Below are 21,809 nucleotides of genomic sequence, written 5' to 3'. Positions count from 1 at the left end.
AGAGAGAGAGAGAGAGAGAGAGAGAGAGAGAGAGAGAGAGAGAGAGATACTGAGAGACTTAGGGTCATATACCCAGTATAACATGGACCCAAACCACTCATATCAATCTATATGCAGAGAAAATTGGTTCCTAGGTTAGTAACCATTAGTCATAGAATATAGAGATCATTTGTGTTCCATTAGCCATTTTATCAATGTGAACAAAACCCTAGGGAGCAATCACTTTTATTTTTCTTTCTACAGGGAGAAAAAAACAAACACATGAACAACTGGCATATGCATATAATAGTGTGGCTCTGTTGTGTGTGTGTGTGTGTGTGCGTGTGTACCTGCCTAGAGAAAATAGCTCTGTGCTGCATGTAATGATTATAACACCATCCATAGTCGCAGTACACGTAAATGCTTACTACAACACGTTCCTTCTTTTTCTACATTTTTTAATATATTAAATTGATTCTTATTAAATTTTCTTGTGCCATTGGTGTGCCCATCAATAATGTATGGACAATATTCCTAGGAAATGGTGACCAGAAAAAAAATAGATGGTTAAGATCCTGTTGCCTAGTGTTTCATAGGGTCTTAGACTTATAGCTCAAAGTGACCATCTAGTTCAACTCCCTCATTTTATAGATGTGGAAACAGAGGTTCAGGGGCACTAAGTGACTTGCCCATTGTCACACAGGTAGTAAATTTCAGAGACAGGATTTGAACCCAAATCCTCTGATTCTAAATCCAGTATTCATTCCACTGCACCATGCTCCTTTGCCTCCCTTGGTTTTTTCGGGTCAAATTTGACTCTACTAATATACCAAATGTCATGGATATTCAGTAGCATTATCAACTGTTAGAATCATAGTAATGGAAAATGCCAGAATTGGAAGGCACATTACATGACATTAAGGCATCCAGCCAATATATTTTTGTACATACTCTTTCTTTTTTTAGGCAATTGGGGTTAAGTGACTTGCCCAGGGTCACACAGATAGTAAGTGTCAAGTGTTTGATCTGAAGCCGGATTTGAACTCAGGTTCTCCTGACTTCAAGGCCAGTGCTCTATCCCCTGCACCACCTAGTTGCCCCTTTGTACATACTCTTAACACACTTAAGCATACTGTTTCCCTCAATAGAGTTTAACCTCTTTGAAGGGAAAGACTTGCTTCTTGTTTGTGTTCCCAATGCCTATCACAGTGCCTGGAATATAGCACTCAATAAGTGCTTGATTAATTAAACCAGAGAGGAGAAATTGAGTGTCCAAGGTCACAGAAGTAAAATCAACAACAACTCTTCTGTAAGTAACATAAAACTTTCGTTTCCCTAAGGTTTTCACGTCACTGGGGATTAGAGGGAAGGGTTTGATGAAGAGTTAGTTACTGAAGTACCTAAGCAAAATGCTGAAGGAGGAGGGAGCAGAAGGGAATACTACAATTTGCTGTATTCAAAAAATGGGTAGTATGGCATGGCTGAGAACAGAATCTTACAGTAGCAACCAGCTAGGAGATCTACCAGCATATACTTTGGCTCCCTGGTTGGGGATCTCTGTCCTAAGGAAACTGGAGAGATTTCCATTTCAACCAGTGACATTTCCTAAACACCGCTCATGCTTAGAACACTGAGATGCTGTTATTAGGAGTTAAAAAGGAAATTCAAATAATAATTGCTGCCAGATTCTTAGCCCAATTTATGGTGTAAGCAGCTTCTTTGAAAGATATCCTCAATTATAGGTCCCACTAATTTTCAAACTAAAAAAGAGGCACAAAAACTGAGACACCCTATAGCAGCATGGTAACCTCAAAGAGGAAGGTAAATGTCCTGCCATACTCTGCTCTGGTTAAAGGATATATGGAGTATTTCATTCGTTTATTGCTGCCATGTTGTAAGAAGAAGGTTGAAAAATTACAGTGGGACTAGAGGAGGGCAACCAGAATACTGAAGGAAATGAAGAGTGACATATAAGGATAGGTTGATGGACTTGGGGGTGTTTGCCTGGTAGAAGAAAAGCCCCAACACAGGTATGACAGCGAACACTTAAATGACTTTTTTGCAGAAGAGGAATTAACATTATTCTACTAAGGGAAGAACCAGAAGCAATGGATAGAAATTGAAAAGTATCAGATTTCAGTTTGTTGCTACCTTTTTTGTTTAATTGCTAGTACTACTTAGGTCAGTGCCTGGCACATGGTAAGTACTGAAGTTCTCTCTCTCTCTCTCTCTGTCTCTCTCTGTTTCTTTCTGTCTCTGTCTCTCTCTCCCTGTCTCTCTCATCATATAGTTCAAACTCTTCGTCTTGTATATTATATAGAGATAAGGAAATCGAATTTTAGAAAGGTGAATTTATTTGCATGAGGTCAAGTAGGAAGTCAGTGATAAAGCTTCGAGTCTAAGCTCCCAATTGAGTAGTTTATTGTCCACTAGGTTAAAGTGGATGGAGAGAGGAAGAAAACAATATCATCCCAAGTCCCATTCTTTTTCCTTTGCCTATAGGTGTAAATACTGCTCAAGTAGGCCACACATCAAAAGATAACTGGATATATAGTTTATTTTATTATTAATAAGGGGAAGGTGTAGGTGGAGACAAGTATTTATTAATATATGCCAGGTTATATACTAATTGATTTACAAATTTTATCAGATTTCATTATCAAAACAACCCTATGAGATAGGTGCTATTATTTTTCCCATTTTGCAGTTGTAGAAACCGAAGCATGTAGAGGATAAATGATTTGCCTAGTGTTACAGAGCTAGAAAGTGTTTGAGGACACATTTGAATTCAGTTCTTCCTGACTTCTGATCCATAGCTCTATCCATTGGGCAATTTCTTGTCTTTTTGCCTTAATTTTAAATTTTGAAGTGTACTAATTGCACTCATTATTTGAGATTTTATTTTTTAAGGATGTTTGATGTAGGTGGACAGCGGTCAGAGAGAAAGAAATGGATTCACTGCTTTGAAGGAGTTACTTGTATAATATTCTGTGCAGCACTAAGTGCCTATGATATGGTCCTGGTGGAAGATGACGAAGTGGTAAGTCCAGATATAAAATATGATTTAATTTGATTACAAAATAAAGAATTCTGCTTTACAATAGTAAGGTGTACATAAGACCTATTTTTTTTATCCAGTGCTGACCTTTAAAATATACACATTCTTTCAAACTTCTTGTTTATCATACCCAAGTAAATGTGACCCTTCATAGAAAAATACGGAATATGTCTATTTACTATTCTCATCACCTCTATTCAACAGAACCGAATGCATGAAAGCCTTCACCTGTTCAACAGCATCTGTAATCACAAGTACTTTGCTAGTACTTCCATTGTCCTGTTTCTCAACAAAAAAGATCTCTTTCAAGAAAAAGTAGCCAAGGTCCATCTTAGTATCTGTTTTCCAGAATACACTGGTAAGATTTATTATGCAAATCCTATAGCCATTCATTCAATATACGTGCATCTAGGTCCTCTGAATATATTTGAATATGTATAAATCTTTGTATTTAACAGTGATCCTAAGGATGATGTTGTTTTTCACGTGTATAAGCATAAGAAGAAAAGGTGAATTTCAGACCAGCAGATGTTTCTATACTGTATACAATGAAAAAAAAAAGCAAACTCATATTGAATGAACAGGAAAACCAGACCACTGAGGCACTGACACAGATTAAGTGGAAATATTAATTTCCACACTACTAAATATACATTGTTGAAACACTATACAGTGTCAAAAAAGCTAACGAGTGTCCTGTGTTAGAACTATCTTTCCCTAAAGGAACCTTTAAATGTCACAGACATTTTTGGGACTCTCTAAGAAGAAAGCACATGTAATTAAATCATCAGGATAGTGATTACGCATTGCTCTCTGGTTTGAAGCATGACACAGATGATATTTTCTACCAAGTCACAGGAGATGAAAAAAAAATCCATCCTCATAAGCAAATCCTAATAATCTTACCCTATTCCATACTGATTTTCTGCTAAATAAAATGCTACTTTTAAAGACAAACAAATTAGGTTTCTTGAAGTGTGGCCCTTTGACTGAATCCAAACTTCACAGTTGAAACACTGCACTTGAGGACCTAGAGCATGTGTGGCCTCGAGGCCACAATTCTCCCCCTCCCCCACCATTAGACTAATCTTTTAAAATACTATTTTTACTGTCACTCACCTGCTCAAAAATCTTACGTGGCTCCCTATTGCCAATCACATTAAGTTCTGTTTGCCTTCTAAGACTTTCTACAATCTGCCACCTTAACCATCTAAACTTATCTCTTATTACATTCCAAAATGAAGATTCCATTCTACCCATGCCAATCTCCTCCCCGCACTCTATGGTTATTCTGTCCCTTTCATCATGTTGCTTCATTTACTGCTAATGCCTACCCAACACATATCCAAATTCTACCCATCCTTTAAAATCCATTTTGACTTTTACCTCCTTCTCCAAGCCTTTTATGTTACTTTGGCCTCACCGGTCTTCCTCTTCCTCTGAATTCCTACAGCCTGTATCCTCCAGACAACATTATTTAGTGCCTGATCACATACTGCCATAAAAAATTTATTATTTTTTTTCAAGTGAATTAGTTTCGCCTTTCAGCCATATAGAAGTTGATTAATTGATGACATCCTCCCAGAGTTAAGCTCTTAGTCAAGTCCTGGCCACTAAATATGAAGCACACCTGGTATATTATAATCACTATATGTGCCAACAGCAAGATTTAATTTTAAAAAAGGATTTAATTAAAGGAAAATATGTTTGATGTTGTTATTTATAATTTTGACTGTGAAATAACTATTAGCTCCTTCTTTGAAGTCCTCAGTATTTGAAGTTTTTAATATCCAATGTGTTGATTGTTCCTGTCTCTTTCAATCTAGGACCAAATACATTTGAAGATGCAGGGAACTATATCAAGAACCAGTTCCTAGACCTGAATTTAAAAAAGGAAGATAAGGAGATTTATTCCCACATGACCTGTGCTACTGACACCCAAAATGTCAAGTTTGTTTTTGATGCAGTGACAGATATAATCATCAAAGAAAACTTGAAAGATTGTGGGCTCTTTTAATTGCTGCTTCTAAATGTGCCTTGCATATGTGTTATTTTCATGGGATAAAGGAAGATATGCTGGGTGTTCTGCTGTATTTTGGACAAGTTTTAACTGACTTAGAATTAGAGTTAGAATAATATTGCAAGGGGTTGGTGCCCAAATTTTGAAACATGTGACCTCTTGCTCAAACATTATCTATATTGTTTTTGTCATCATAAATAACTGAACTTACCATGGTGTCTAATGTGAATGTAGGAAGTGTGTGACTTCATATAATGCTTTCAACATCTTAGATTTTAGCTTGTGAAATATCTTTGAACTCAAAAATAGGGCACACTGATGACATTTAAAAATAGCCTTCTGTTTTGTGGCCTAGATTCTTTAAGCAGATAAATTATGGGAAATGCAGGGCACTAGAACATTTTTCAAAGGTCAGATATTTTTTAAATGTAAATTTTGATTAGGAATTGATTTGAAAGACTTCATTCACGAATTAATGGGAGTTATTTTGGACTAGTTTGGCCAATTTCACATGGCACAAAGGTTTGGCATACGTACTATCTATCACTTCAATTTTTTTAACATACAAAGGATTATATATAATATTAACACAGTACTTCATTTTGATTTTTTTAATTATTTGAATACATGATTTCATCAGTATGGGTAAGTCTGATGTGGATACAGAAAACAACCCCTTCTAAGTCTTTCCATGGCAAAAAAAAAATCCTAATGATTAACATTCTGGTGATGAGACTATGCTTAGTAAGACTTCTGAAGATGAGCACAGTTTAAAATCTTTCCTGTTTAATAGGACTTATCAGAGTTTATGTACTGCTGAAGTAGTCTCTAAGAATCCAGAGCCCTCTACAGGCTACGATGAGGCATGGGAGTAGGATTTTAGTTGAGATGTTTTTTTTTTTCCCCTTGTATGACATTAATTTGAATAATCTATTGGATTTTATATGGTGCAAACAATATACTCAGTTTCCACCCTCTTTGGTCAAGATGGATAGAGAAAAATCACCTTTTACCCCAATTCAGGATTCCCCAAATTACATTGGAGTTAGATTTTTCTAGCTGTCCACATAGCTAGTTTCCTTGGAATTGATGGAATCCAGTGAATTTTTTATCCAATGTCAAGAACCACATGTAGAGAGCCATGCAACGGGACAGTGGAAGGAACAATTTCACCCTGTATGAAGGTGCCCTAGAGAGACAATGTGGTATAGTGGATACAGAGCTAACCAGAAAGATCTCGCTTAAATGCCCTCTCACTAAGATATACTGGTTGTGTGACCCTGGACAAATCAAATTAACTTTTCAGTTCTCTAAGATGTTGAATTGCATTCAGCCAATAAACTGGCATTTATTAAGTGCCAGCTACGTGGCAGACACTGCCATAAGCCCTGGGAAAATAAACAAAAGTAAAAAAAAAATAAAACAAACAAACAACAATAACAAAAAATAGTTCCTTAGTTCAAGAAACTCTCAGTCTAATGAAGAAAACATGCAAATAAACATGTAGAAATGTATCTAAGGTAAAGGGGTGAAGGAAAATCTCAGAGAGAAGGTACTAAGATTGAGGACTGGGAAAAGCTTTTAACAGAAGGTGACACTTTAGCTAACATGAAGGACTCCAGGGAAATTAAGGGACAGAAAGGAGGAAAGAGAGTCTTCTAGACACAGGAGACAGCAAAGTGTTTGGAGTCAGGAGATGGATAGTCTTACGTGAAGAACAGTAAGGAGACCAATGTCACCACATCATGGAGTTGTAGTACTGGTACAATATGTACTGGTGAAGGCAGTTTCTTCTCCTAAGAGGTCCTGGTAGCAATCAAATCACAGGTCCATCTACTATCCCTGTGGGGCTATACTTGTCCTACCCCATAAAGTCACAGGGATAACCATGCTAGGTGAAGCCATGCTAATTTTTTAATCAAAGCAGTAGAAATCATTGTCATATCCATCAATATCATCAAGTCATGCTTCCTTAACAACTATCAGCTAATTAAAATATAGGGAAGGAGATCCTGAGGAGGTGAGTGGTGAGCTTACCTACAGGTGCTCATTCAGTTGTCTATTTTAAATATTATGTGTTTCTGTCTCAGAAAACATGTCTAAGTTTAAAAAGCTAATTCAATATTTTGCAGACTGACTTATTCTATTCTTTTAGAGGAAATATGCTAGCATGCACTGCCATTCTTTTGGCTTTTAGTATTTGTGTCATTTAGTGAAATAATACTTTTTGCAGTTCAAATAAACTCAAGGGGACTGATTATATATGGATTTTCCTATATGGGGCTTCATGAAATAGTACCCAACAATGCTATACAACAACTATTCTTTAAAATGAGTTAACTATATTTCTTCCATTTGGATAAATAGAGATAGACATAACTCACTAATGGATTTTTCCAGTAGCTATTCATTTCATTAACTTATTTGTTTGTTGATTTTATAACTTCATTGTATTGTATATATTATATTTGTGGGGAAAATTAGTGTACTTTTCATTAATTTCATCACTTTGCTTTGACTAGTATGTCTGTGGCTTTATTTGTAAAATTATGTAATACCTTGCCCAGAGAGCAAGCAGATGGAGAATAGTACCTATTTTAAAAAGAACATATTTAGCATTTTATCTTAAAAATGGGAATGATTCAGTAGTGGGAGTACAATAATGGGAGACAGTAATGGGAGACAATGTTGTGGAAGTCTTTGTGGTCAGGTAAAACTAAGATGAGATAGCCTTTGGGGTCTAATCTGACTTAAAAGAATATGAATTTCAAAATAATACAAAATAACTTAGTTTATCCATTAAGGAAACTTTTTTGGCAGTAAACGCTTAGCCATATAAGGGCAGTTCAACATCTTGCCACTAATAAAAGTGATTTAGCTGGGAGTGGATTTCTACCATCTGGAGAATTTTCCAGGAAAAATCTTGACTGATTCCTAGGGAACCAAATTTCCATTCTGTTATCCCCAGACTACAGAGTAGTGAAAAGTTGAACTTTGCGAATACTTGCCCAAGTGACATAATGGTTACTGGATGACTGAGACAAATAAACTGAAATTAATGGAGTTACGACCATTGAAGGTATTTAAGGACCAGTTCAATGACTATATCCCAATACTTTTTAGGTGCAGTCCTAACTGAAAGAACAGATTGGCTCAGTGTCAATAAACACTAGAAAAATATTCCAGTTCTAATAATATATCATTAGCCACTTTATTTCACCACTAATCTTGGTTCAAATCAAGTTCAGATCAGAATCAGTGACTTATTTAAAAGAAAAGATTGTTGAGTGAAAAAAGGGAAATGTTATACCATTTATATTGTTTTTCCTTTGAGAAGCTGATGGCTTAATGTTTTAACTTCTTTGTATTGTAACTGAAATAATATTAATAACCAACCTATTAAAAGATGAGTTGTTTTCTGTGGCTGGCTTCACCAAGATAAATACACTTTTCTCAAAATTTTGGTCCTGATTTAAACAGAAATGAAAAGGAAGAGTCTCTGGATTCTACTTGGTTGTTCTTACCTATTAATTCCTTCTCCAAAATGTTACTCAGACACATTTATTTTCATATGTGTATAAAGAAGAAATACACAGTAGGGAATGGAATCATGCATCATAACATAACAATCCATTCTACAGTTGTGTTTTTTGGAATTGTATTCATTAAACATTTCAAAAATGGAATTTTCACCATGGCAAGCTTCAGAAGAGAAAGCAAATCTTCTTTAGGACTATGGTTTTCAAAGTTTGGCATTCTAGTTCAAGTATCTCCAACATTTTTAAGTATAGGCTTTTATTTTTCATGTCTCTAAAGTCTCAAGCTTATTTAGAAGAGTAGAGGGTAAGATAGTGCCTCTACAAATAGAAGGTGCAAGGATACCAATAATGCAAAAATCAAGTATAAACTCTCCTCACTGCATTTGAAACTCTTCACAACCCATCCCCTACTACTGTTCCAACATTCTTGTACTTACAGTATTCCAGTACTTTCCATACTGGCCTATTCCTCAAACATAACATTAACTCATTTCAGTACCTTTGCACTGTCTGTTTCCCATGCCTGGAATGTACTCCCTTCTTACCTCCTCCTCTTGGAATTCTTGTTTGTTTGTTTTTTTCCCCCAAACTCATCTCAATTACGACCTTCTGTATGATACTTGATCCTACTTAACCCTCCTCCTGCCCCCACCTCACACAGTGAATACTTTCCCATACCACTTTGTATTCATTTTGCATATATCATATGTACACATATACAAAAGTTAATATGGTGCCCTAGAAGTGTCAATATGTATTTGTCGAGGGGATTTGCTGTACCAGTGAAATAACATCTTGAGTCCTTATTCTTATCCATAAATGTTGTTTCCAACATCAGAATGTAAGCTTGTTGAAGACAGCAACCCTTTCACTTTTGTTTTTGTACACATACCATTTAGCACAATACTAAGTGGCATATAGTAAGTTATTAATAAATATGTTTTATTTGATTGCTAAATACAGACTATTGTATTAAGATATTCTATAGAGATACAAAGACAAAAGCAAATTCCCATTATATCAGTGGAGACATATACAAAGATAGATATGTAGCTAGCTAGATAGGTATGATATAAAATATATAGATGTGTGTATGTGTATATCTATATACACACATATAATTTATACATATATAGATATGTATGCGTATATGTATCTATCTATATATACACAATAGAGATATATATCAATACATAGATTGATATATAGATATAGATTTATGTATATATAGATATCTATTGATATAGATATTTCTATATAGATATCTATCAATACAGATATATTTATATAGATATATATGTATATAGATAGCTATATATCTGTATCAATTAAATGTGTGTATGTAGATGGACGGATACATACATACAGGCACACACACACGCGATGACTGTGGAGGGGAAGACCCTAGCATCCAGGGCATCAGGAAGCAGCTCACGTAGAAGCTAGCCCTTGAGGGGAGCTTTGAACAGCAGTAGAAAATCTAAGAGGTGGAAGAAAAAAGGGAAATCATTTCAAGTATTGAGGGCTGCCAGGACAAAGGCATGAGGTAAGAACTGGAGTTCTGTGTGTGTGGAATATTTTTTTTTCAAAAGGTCATTTCAACTAGGCAGTCATATGTGTCAATGGGGAATAATGTGTAACAAAGTTCAAAAGTTTGGTCGAAGGATTTAGGATTGACAGATTACCTGGGATTGTCAGTATGCTTTCTACATAATATTTTTTTATTTAATTTTAATAGTAAATCAATCATCAAATAATATGGTCCCAATTTCATAGTGTTGGAAAATTTCATAGTGTCCTAAATATCTCAAGACCTTCTACTACTCCCCACCCCATCTCACTACTAGTGAGCAGATCTCATTTTCAAACTCCAGTTGAAAACTTATCTAGAGTTAAAGAATATGCATGTGTTCTAGAAGGATAAAGAAAAAAAAACCTTAACCTTAGTTGTGTGGCATGTTCTATGTTACTTCAAGATCTGAAGTAGAAAATTTGATTATGTTATAAGGGAATATAAGCTCATTACCAAAAAAAAAAAAACAAGCTCTAAGTAATGAAATTTTGGCAATTGCAATGTTAATGAAGACCAGCTAAAACCTGGAAGTGTTCTGCTTCATGTCAATAAGAGGCAGTAAGTACAATGATTAAATCACACATCATTTAAAATATGGATCCTATGATCCCAAATGCCTCCAGAAGAGGAACAGTTTTATTCTTAACATTTATATTCCTAGTCCCTATGTGCCCAGGACATAGATTAATAAGTGTTTGTTAATTAAGCTAAATATTTATATGAATATCATATTTAAATTTATGTATACATGTGTGTATGTATGTATACATATGTACATACATACATATATGAACTTCTTGGTTGCAAAGAATGATAAATATGGGGTAAATGGGCTGGTGGGGGTCTGTAATATCCATCCCTAAGGACTTCAAAAATAAGATACACCCATCTATCAATCATAATGTAAGCAGTTTCAGTCCTCCACAGGCCCATGATGTATCTGCATAACTTTGTTGAACAATTGTTGGCACAGGCTGTACAAAGTTATAGCCACATGGGGGCAGAATCACATCAAATTTTTTTCTCTCTAATGTCTCACCTCATATTTAGTATTCTACTAAAAACTTCATAAAAAAATATTATGTATTTTAGAAGTTATAGAACAACTTGCACTCCCTCCCAGTTCAGAAGTATATTGTAATTTTTGGCAATCATCATTGACAATAAATTTTAATCAGCAGGCATATCATAAAGATATAATTGGAGCATCCCCAAGTTATCACAGACCATAGGGCACCTAAATATAGTTTTTGTTGTTGTTGTTCAGTTATATCAGACTCTTTGTGACCTCATTTTGGACTTTTCTTGGTAAATCACTGGAGTATTTTGCCATGTTCTTTTCCAGCTCATTGTTGTTGTTTTTTTGTTTGTTTGTTTTGTGTTGTTTTGTCTTTAGTTCAAGACCTGAGGCAAAAGGGTTAAGAGACTTTACCAGTGTCACATAGCTAGTAAGTGTCTGAGGCCAGATTTGAATTCCTTAAACTAAGTCTTCCTGACCTTAGAGTGTTTCTTAGTGTACTGATAGATTAAGTAACCTGTCCAGGGTCACAAAACAAGGGGTTTTTGTTGTTGTTGTTGTTGTTTTCCAGAAGTAAGACTTAAACCCAGGTCTTTCTGATTCTGAGGTCAACTAACTCTATGTATCCTAGGCTAATTTTACTACCTCTGTATTATTTCTCTCATCTTTTCTATATTGTAATCTGATGTTTAAATCAGTACAACCTTTAATTTTCTAATGGGTGTATTTCTACCCATTTTTATTTATTGTTTATTGTGGACTAAATTCTTAATTAGCATTATAGGAAAAAGCAAATGATCATAGATTAATAGAGGAAAAAAGACCTTTAATGTCATACAGACCCCCTTTTTTTAAACATAAAAAAAAACTGAGACCTAGGGAGGCTAAGTGATTTGATCATGGTTACAAAGGTAGGAAGTATCAGAGACATTTGAATCCAGGCTCTCTGACTCCAAATCTAGCACTTGCTACTCCATACTTCTTCCCAGGTGAAGAAAAATAATTTGCATGCCAAAGTATGACTTTTGTGTGTGCTTGAATAATAACAGACTGTCAGTGTATTTAAATGTGCAACTAACTATTCAGTAAGTCAAAGGAAAATTTCATCCCGCTGCAACATTAATCACTGCACTCTCTTACCATTTTCCCCTCAAATACTTGCTCCATCAAACCAAGAAATGAGAGCTTTGTGGTCTTTTTCTTATTTCTACCACTACTATTTCCACCAATTTTTTTTATCCTTAACTGAGGCACACTTTTAGTTCTAAATCACATCGTGTCATGCTAGAAAAAAAGAAAAAGTTACATGAAAGTGAAAGAAATAAAAGTGGCTGTATTTTACTCTGCAAAGGCCATAATAGCCCTTTAATTATGACACTTTTTGAATATTACCTACTGAGGTAAAAGCAATCATTCCATATGAATGGCATTTATGTTTTCCAAAATAGCAGAATATTAACTTTACTACTGATTTAAGCCTGATTCAGAAAATCAGGTCCCTAAAATATCTGACCATTATTTTTCTTGTTTAAAAAGGAAAAGGCCAAATGCCTACTGTTTGTTCATTAAGGGGAAAAATGGAGGGTATATGAATGCTAATATAATAAATGGCATGTACCACAGGAACCAATCACAGCAGTAAGGCCTAAAGCTATGATGGATAAATACGTTTATTGTATCAAATTTCTGCCAATCACTCCCATCAAATGCTCTGAGTTATAGTAACTTTTTACTGCACTTGAACAGTTTTGAATATCAATATTATATTAGGCAGGAATTTAAAACTTTTATTTGGTATTTCCCTACATATAATACAGGACATTTCATTTCAATGTATTTATTAAATACCTAATATATACCATTCATTCACATTCTCAATGCTAGAAATACAATGAAACAATATCTTCCTTTAAGAGGATGGCATTCTATTATGGGGGAACAATATAAGTACATATAAAATAGATGCAAAGTCATGGGGGAGGGTAAGGAAGGCAACAAGTGGGGAACCAAGAAATAATGTGCAAACACAACAAGCATTACCTACTGTATGATCAAAAAATCTATAGTTTGGATTGTCCCAACTGACAGGTGTCTCATTATTTTCCTGGGATATTTCTACTTCAATGAGTCCAGGTGGCATAGTAGACAGATTGTTGAGCTTGAAGTCAAGAAGACCTGACTTTACATCCCACCTTTGACTATGACTAGCTCTATTACCCTGGGCAAGTCACTTCAGCTCTATCAGCCACAAGCAACTTCTTAGAATTTATTTATTAAGTCAGAGATGGATTATGACTTATATAGATGAATATTCCTGGCACTCCCTAGTTCCCATGCCAAAGAAATCACAAATCCCTCATTTATATTTCAATATAAATGTGTACACCTCCCTCCCCTTCCTTATTAGTGTTTGAGTCCTGGAAAATCACAATTCTTTTTCTTGTTTGTTTTTGGTAAGGCAATTGGGGTTAAGTGACTTGCCCATGGTCACACAGTTAGTGTCAAGTGTCTGAGGCTGGATTTGAATTCAGGTCTTCCTGACTCCAGGGCCAGTGCTTTATCCACTGCTCCACCTAGCTGCCTCCCATCACAATTCTTGACTGCCTTCAGGTTAATTTTCTAATACATACCTGTAATAACAAACTGAATGGGATGTCATTCAATCAACTATCCTAGATATCTTGCCGTATGCCCATCACTGCTCCCTTTCTCCCCATTTGGAATAGTACATTTTGGACCTGACCTAGTGAAGCAGTTAATCCATTCTGCCTTTGATCTCCACCTTGGGGCTGAGTTCTCTGATTGGTCAGTGATGGAGTGAATGCATACTCAACTCCTTTGGGCCCTAGACTATGCTTTCTTCATATCCTATCCCCCTTAATTTCCAACTCTTGCTCTGTAAACAGAATCATATCAATACTACCATTACTTATGAAAAGATCATGATGATCAATTTTTTGGGGGGGAATTGGGGTTAAGTGACTTGCCCAGAGTCACACAGCTAGTAAGTGTCAAGTGTTTGGTCTGAGGCTGGATTTGAACTCAGGTCCTTTTGACTTCAGGGCCGGTGCTCTATCCACTGTGCCACCTAGCTGCCCCATGATGATCAATTTTAATGGCTCTATTCAACATCCTTGTGATTCTCTATGCCAAAATTCCTTTTAGGGTTTCAGATCCCATCCTCGTCATTCCTCCCTCAAACAAATGAGACCCAAATTCTTTTGAGGTAAGGGGAAAATGTCTTGGCTTCTGAGACTGCTTCCTGCTGGCAAGGGTTGTAGAACTGTCCCTGCCTCGAGGGGGTCTCAAAGAGGAGGCTGACTGGAACCAAGCACAGGCTGCATCCAGGGGACAATGGAGGTACATTGGTTAGTACCCACTGTTTGCTTCCAACTATAGATGAATGGCCTGTAGTCTGGAAGACATAAATCTGACATAGGGAGAAATAAATGCATAAGAGCCCCCATTAAAATCATTTACATTTGACCTGCAGGATTATCTCATCTTGTTACTTTTTCAAAAGTTTAAATAACACTTTTGCACGTAGAAGTTTTCTACCCTTGGGTTCAATAATTATACAAATGAATTTGCCAGAGACTGGTTTCACTTCAATTATCACTGAAATTCTCCTCCCTAAATCAAACTGAAGACATTTCTGATTTAATTTCAGTTGTTTGGGGGTATTGAATGACTACACATTCAAGTCAAAACAGCAAGATCTCACATGCTTGCATTGATCTTTTACTGACCACTTGCTCTGACTATAAAAATTTGCTATAAAAGCATAAAGCAGGGACTACATTTAGGGTCCAAATATTTTAGGATAAAACATCCTTAGCTCTGTTTGGAGATAATTCACAATTTTCCAACCATGCAGTACCAAATCCACCTCATAGCCAGTCTTAGGAATAGCCAGGCGGGTAACATTCCTTTTCAAAGGAACACAAAGGGGAAACTGAGCCAGAAGCATTCCGTCTTAGACTGAGGCTAAAATTGTCCTCTCAGCTTTTCCTAATGCATATTTCCCACCTGTATCACATTCTCTCTGAGTAGGTTGTGGCATTTCTCTCAGTGGTGGATTATTGACTATGGATTATGGATAGATGATTATGATCCATCAGACAATTCAAAGTAAAATCATTTATGGTCCCATAAGCTTTTACTTCAAACATCAAGTTTCATTAATCACAGCTTAGGGAAAACTTTTCCAGGATTTATATGTCAGAGTTAAATTTGTCCTGGTGTAAAAAGCCAATCATTAGAGATTATTTCTATATACTTGCAAATTCTGAGCAAGCCATAGCCCAAACAAGCTTTTTGGCAAGTTTATACATTAAAACAATAACCAACAATAGCCAAATTGTTTTAGCTATAACCAAATAATGAAAAGTTACTTGACATAAGTGATAAAAAAGTTTACCAATTTGAAACTTGAAACAAATCCATTACCAATCAGGTATCTTCAATTTTGTCAAATACATTTCCAGATTACTTTACCTGGAGAATCAATACCTCATCATTAACAGTTAAAACTACAACTTTGAAAGAGTGGGTTTACACACATTTGGAGGCTGACTGGTTTCCTTACCTTGACCCATCCCCCTTCCCTTTTTCCCCAGGGCTCTGGGGGTTGAGGTGAGCAGGGTGTGCTGAACAGGGTGATGCTTCCAAGCAAAGGTTGCCCCAGGGCCCAAGGCCATTGTCAGTGGAACCCATGCTGAAGCTGCTGCCCTCCCCACTCCTTCATTTTGCCAGGTGGGAGAGGGCAAATTTGAAGGTGGAGGAGGAGGGTGAAACTCTCTTCTCCCAAGAGGGGGTTAACAGAGATACCCTCTTGACTCAGGGGAAGGGAGTGGGAGAAGGGAATGACCCAGGTTGTAAGGAGGTGTTTCAAAACTCGTTAATGATCAATCACAAAACCTCCAGAATCTGCCAAAATGTTTTAACTGTTCTAACTTTTCCCTGTAGCCTCCATGAAGGAGGATTCAGAGGTGTAATGGGAAGGGAGTAAGCAAGCCTTAGGGAACCAAAAAGCACCTGAAGTTTTACCAATTCCCTAGCGCCAAGAGAAGTGATAGAATTGGGTATAGGCTTCCAGATAGGGTGTCTGTCCTTGTCCTCTATGGTGCGGAAGGTTTTCCCAGGTCCATGGCCTCGAACAGAACTGGTGGACAGAGAGCCTGAGAATGTCACGCCAAGTGCGAGACAGTAGAACTATCTGCCTGAAAAGCACTTCTAAGCCTTCCCAGGTGCTTGGAGAGTGACCCCAACAGCAGGGCAAGAAAAAGGGGAGAGGTTTACATACCTTCCAGTCTTGGCTGGAGAAGAGGTTGGGGTTAGGCAGTTTCCCCATATGGGCCACCAAAACGTTGAGTTTCTGGGAACCATATGTTGAGGTTGAAGGGCTTTGGGACACCAAAATAGCGACAGCAAGAGACACAAGCCCTTCCCAAATGAATTTGACCTAAGTCTTCTTTAAGCCAAAGACAAAGTTTATTAGAATATCGGTTGAGTGTGGGCAAGATTTTAGAATCTGCCATATTGGCCAGATTGTTAAGGAATGTAAGCATTTGTATCGCTAATGCAAGTGGGCCTGATTTTAAGAATCTGAGCACCTCATTTTTTCTTTTAAATTTATCAGAAGCAACATGGCATAACAAATAGAGAACTAGCCTTACAACCAGGAAGACCTTGATTCAAGTCCAATCTGTAAAACATATTGACTCTGTGACCTAGGACAAATCACTTAACTGAACCAGAGTTCTGGCAATTCAAGTCTATAAATTGAAGAGAAAGCAATCCACTGAATTTTATACAATGATGAAATCATGGAGTCTATCCCTCTCTGAAAAGTACTGGTGAAGTCTCCCTCAAATACTCTATTTTGCTTTTTAAAATATAATTTATAAATGATTGAAAGGCTGAGTAAACATTTAGGATTTCCTTAATTTCTAAGTCTTATTTTGGAGTCTTTAAGTAATTTGGATCCAAAGCGAGGAAGGGATGAAAAATGAAGAAGCTAATGATACACCAGGTTACTATTTACGCTTCTTTGCTAGATTGTAAGAGCACTAATAGAAGTTTGCTATCCTTACTCAATTAATAAACATTTCTTAAGCACCAGCTACATTCCAGGTACTATGATAAGTACTGGGGATACAAAGAAAGGCAAAATGTAGTCCCTGCTGTCAAGGAACTCTCAATCTAAAGTCCATCTTGACACTGCCCATTATCTAAGATGATCCCTACCTATTTGGGCCACATGCACAGTTCCCTGAATTTTTGGATGACTGTGGAAAATGAACACTTGTTTGTTTAAAATCAACTTCTTGCTACTTGAAATGTTTATGGCAACTAAAAGGAACTATCACAGATGCAGCAACCTGTTCCATAGCAGAAGCCTAAAATAAAATTATTGATTACCCTACACAATGATTCACCTATGTTGAGCAAATCAGCAGGAGAGAGGAGAAAACCAACAGAAGTTATGGTTGTTCCAGTTCCTATGGATAATTCACAAGGCAGACAATTTACAAGATGAATACTTAAGTTGAATGTATGATCTATCATTTTAATATATTTCGTCCTGGCTTAGATTAGTTGTTAGGAAGAGGAGAATGAGAGAAGAACCAACAAGGATTAGAGAAAGAGATGTGTGAAGAAAAAATGACAGACATCAAATAAAGCTAGGGCATAAAGTAACTCTAGGAAGAGCTCTGTAAAGGCAGAGGTCTAAAAGATGAACAAGGTTACAACTTCAAGCAATATTTCTCCAGCATGAGGTAAATAGTGGTGAGCTAAGGTGAATATGGATGACGTATCTATGTTGCCTACCAGACAGTCCATTTAAATTCACAATATTATTTATGTTGAATAGTATTAGATACCCCTTGGTTATTTGTACACTTCAACTCTTTTGGTAGATGAAGCCATCACTTACTTCCCTAAATCCACTCCAAAATTGCTGCATTCAATATCCAAGAATCTATGCCCCCCCCTTTATGCTTAAAACCTAACTACATCTAATTCTACTTAGAACTGGCTATTAATTCTTCTGTGAGCTTGCTGATGTGGCACACACACACATACATATATACACGTGTGTATGTGTGTATGTACGTGTGTGTATATATAGATACAGAATTTTTTTTTGCCTGGGAACATCAGAATGTGTCTTGTATCTTGCTTGGGGTTTTCAGTTCTCTTACAAATGGTCAGGATAATATGAGATCAATATCAGATATAAATAATTGTAAACAAATAAAAAATGCAGAATTGACTCATACTTGAGCCCCTTGATGACACATATATGGGTGTGTGCATGTATGTATGTATGTATTTCCCTTTCTGAAATGCATCAAACAAACCAACCCTCTGGTGGGTTCTACCTTCTTCCTGGATCTATACAACTTACATGACTGATAGCAGAAAATGAAAAGGTCTAGATTGCTCCTCAGTGTGAGTGGCCCCCTGACCTATTTTGCTGGTGTTCATTCCTTACATATAGCAAAAATGGCCTGTAGCCATCGCTGCAAGTGCAAAGAGATAAAGAATCTCAATTTCTGTTGCTAACTTCTCTAACAAAAGCTCAAGATCTTTATTCCTATGTTAAGGTTTTATCTCTCCTTCAGTGTCTCTGGCAGATGCCATCTCTCAGGCTCATGGGGGTCTCTGTAGTTGTTGTGTGGATATGCAGACCTTTCTCCATATCTCCACATACAACCTGGTATCTTTGTGTCTATGTCTCTCCCTAATTTGTGATGTGTGTCTGTGTGTGACTGACTAGGTGGGTATATACATGTATGAGTGTGAATGTGTGTGTATGCAGACATGCATGTGTGACTCTACCTGCTTTTAAAAGCCAAGCCCAAGGACCAGCTCAGGTAGGTGGATTCCATCATTTTTGAGGTTTCACCTCAGTTGCTGCCATGCTATTGGTAGAACTGCTTCAGTTTTAGAGCTAAGCACTTGACCCAGGGCATACAGCAAAAGGAGGACATGGGACATGGAGGAGTCATAACTTTTTGTAAACAGAAGAGAGGAAGATGGGTTTACCCTACTCTTCTTGACACATGTCCAGTCATGAAAACTACATACCTTTAATGATTAACTTTTAAAAAACAAAGAGGCATTTAGGGTATCTTATTCTGTATATACATTAGGAAAAAATAGTTTGGGGAACTTCATGTGTGGGAACTTCCTTAGTTGTTGTGAATCTCAACCTAAAATTTAGTAGATAAGTTTCAGAATATTGCCCAAGGCTGTTATTTTCCTGAAGTTACATAATTAGCAAATTAGGAAAGAAGAAAGGTAGGTAGAAAGGGAAGAGGAAGGCGAGGGTGAGGGAGAGAGGAAGAAGAGGCAGAAGGAAAGATGGATGGAGGAAGGGAGACAGAAACAGAGAGACAGGTCAGGGAGGTCTTCCTGACTCCAATTCCAGCATACTGTCCCTCACACCATGCAGTCTTTAAGTCCATTGGAGTCACTAAAAAGATTTATTGATTAATGATCAGTCAAAAAAGGACTTGAATTAGAAAAAAGTATCCTTTATAAGGATTTTTTTTTAATAAAAGGAGATAACTAAACTCACCTACTTATGAGAAGCATAGCATTATACAAAACCCCTTTGATTATAAATTCCCTGAATGGCCTGGCCATCTGCAGGCCAGTCCAGCTAGGGTAGATGGAACAAGCCTTGTCTGCCACTGGGACTTGCCAGTTAAATACTAACTGCCTTTTCTAGGCTTTGACATCAGCCTCAAGAAAGCAAATCTCAGTCTCTGGATAAGAGATACAAAGATGTGGTGCTTTTAATCTTCTCTGGGCTGGGAAAGCAGATAGACAGATAACCATAAGACACAGCAATAACCTTGAAATATTGGTTCTGATGGTTGCATGCTGCTAAGATAATGAATTGAGCCAACAAATGAGAGTAAACTGAGCTCCTTTGATTAACCAACAGTCATGTAGAAATGGTCTAAAGAGGCAAGTCCAATGTCTTCTCCTGTATTAAAACTAGGTAAAATAAGTGAAAAATTAAAGGAATAAAAGAACAAGTTTGGTGTTAAATAGTTAAGAGAACTTCTTCATTCTTAGATTTGATATTCTATTAAATTAAAATATTTCACATTCTAATAAAAATCAAGTTATATAGTGAATAAATAAAAGCAGGAAGGAGCAAGACGCATAAAAAACAGAACACTGCAAAGCAAGTCACAGGATTTATGTGTGCAATGAACCTTGGTGATCATTTAGTGCAACATACTCATTTTTTTCTTGAGTCTTAGATTATTGCCCACCTCACACAGGTATCCAAACCAGTGTTTAGACTCAGGTCCTTTAACTTTATAGTCGCTCTTTTTTCCTTTATACAACAGGAAACCTATGTGCTAGATTTGTCTTTGTCGTGAATCCTTGGGCATGTGAATCCTCAGCCCTCTGGCTCTCAGCTTTCTTATATGTTAAAATAATGAGAGTTCATTAGGTGACTCTTCAGATTTCCTTCCAGCTTTAAGTTTATAGGTAAACCATTATGGAACACAGAGAGCAAAAAAGTAAGGAAGAAATAAACTTATGATGACTAGTATAAGTAGGCTGCAGAAAGTAGTGGCAGAAGGGAAACTACCCAGGAACCATACTACTGACAAAGGAGTTTGTCTAGTTGAGCAGGGAAAACAGATAGAAAGCACTTCACAGGTACCTAAGAAACATTTTTAAAAAGTAAAAAGGCCCTAACTTAATCATCCACAGATCTTCTGTGGATGATATTTGAAGGAACTTGAACAAGAACCACATAGGATGAGAAGAAACAAGTGATTTGTAATCCACACCAATGAAAGGAATACCCACATTGACAAGATCTTGGGTCCCAGGAAGTATAATCACTCAACTAGCGTTGTTTTCATATGACTATAGGTAGCTTTGATTTCTTCTGAAAATTGCTTGTTCATACATCCCTTGCCCATTGATCAATTGGGAAATGGCTCTTATTTTTTTTTTATCAATTTGACTTAGTTCCCTACATATATGAGAAATGTGGCCTTTATTAGAGAAACTTGCTGTTTTGATATTATTTCATCATCTATGGTACCTTTTAACAAAATGTAGTTTCCCTGATTATCTTGTTTAATTAGGTCTATTTTTGCTTTTGCTTTGTCTGAGATCATGATTACTTGCCTTTTTTTTTACTTCAACTGAAACATAATAGATTTTGCTCCAGCCTCTTATTTTAAATCTCTATGTGTCTTTCATTTCAAGTGTGCCTCTTGTTAACAGCCTATTGCTGAATTCTGCTTTCTAATCCATTCTATTATCTGCTGCCATTTTATGGGTGAGTTCATTCCATTCATATTCACAGTTATGACTACTGTGTATTTCCCTGCACCTGTTCTTCTTTTTGACCTTCAATATCTTTTTACATGACCCTCATGAAAAGCCTATTTTCCTTTTGACCACTACTTCTCTTTATCCATACTCCCATTCATTATCTACCATTTCTCATATCCCCTTACCTTCCTACTTCCCTGTTGGGTAAGATAGATTTCTATACCCGATTATGTGTATTATCTACATTACGTGTGTGTGTGTGTGTGTGTGTGTGTGTGTGTGTGTGTGTGTGTGTG

General features: G+C 36.6%; 1 protein-coding gene across 2 annotated transcripts in view; it reads left to right on the top strand.

Annotated features, from left to right (window-relative positions):
• GNAT3 (G protein subunit alpha transducin 3) overlaps positions 1–5,055 on the top strand; it is a 78,793-nt gene extending 73,738 nt beyond the window's left edge. For both annotated transcript variants that reach the window (XM_027838759.1, XM_027838760.1), the window contains exons 6-8: positions 2,890–3,019; positions 3,242–3,395; positions 4,864–5,055. In XM_027838759.1, coding sequence (XP_027694560.1) covers positions 2,890–3,019; positions 3,242–3,395; positions 4,864–5,054 — 475 coding nt within the window. In that variant the 3' untranslated portion in view covers position 5,055. The remainder of the gene's footprint in view (positions 1–2,889; positions 3,020–3,241; positions 3,396–4,863) is intronic.
• The last annotated feature ends 16,754 nt before the right edge of the window (positions 5,056–21,809 follow it).

The sequence above is a fragment of the Vombatus ursinus genome, unplaced genomic scaffold, assembly GCF_900497805.2.
Source record: "Vombatus ursinus unplaced genomic scaffold, bare-nosed wombat genome assembly UNPS02014830.1, whole genome shotgun sequence".
Classification (NCBI taxonomy): Eukaryota; Metazoa; Chordata; class Mammalia; order Diprotodontia; family Vombatidae; genus Vombatus; species Vombatus ursinus.
This window is presented reverse-complemented; position numbering and strand designations above follow the sequence as displayed.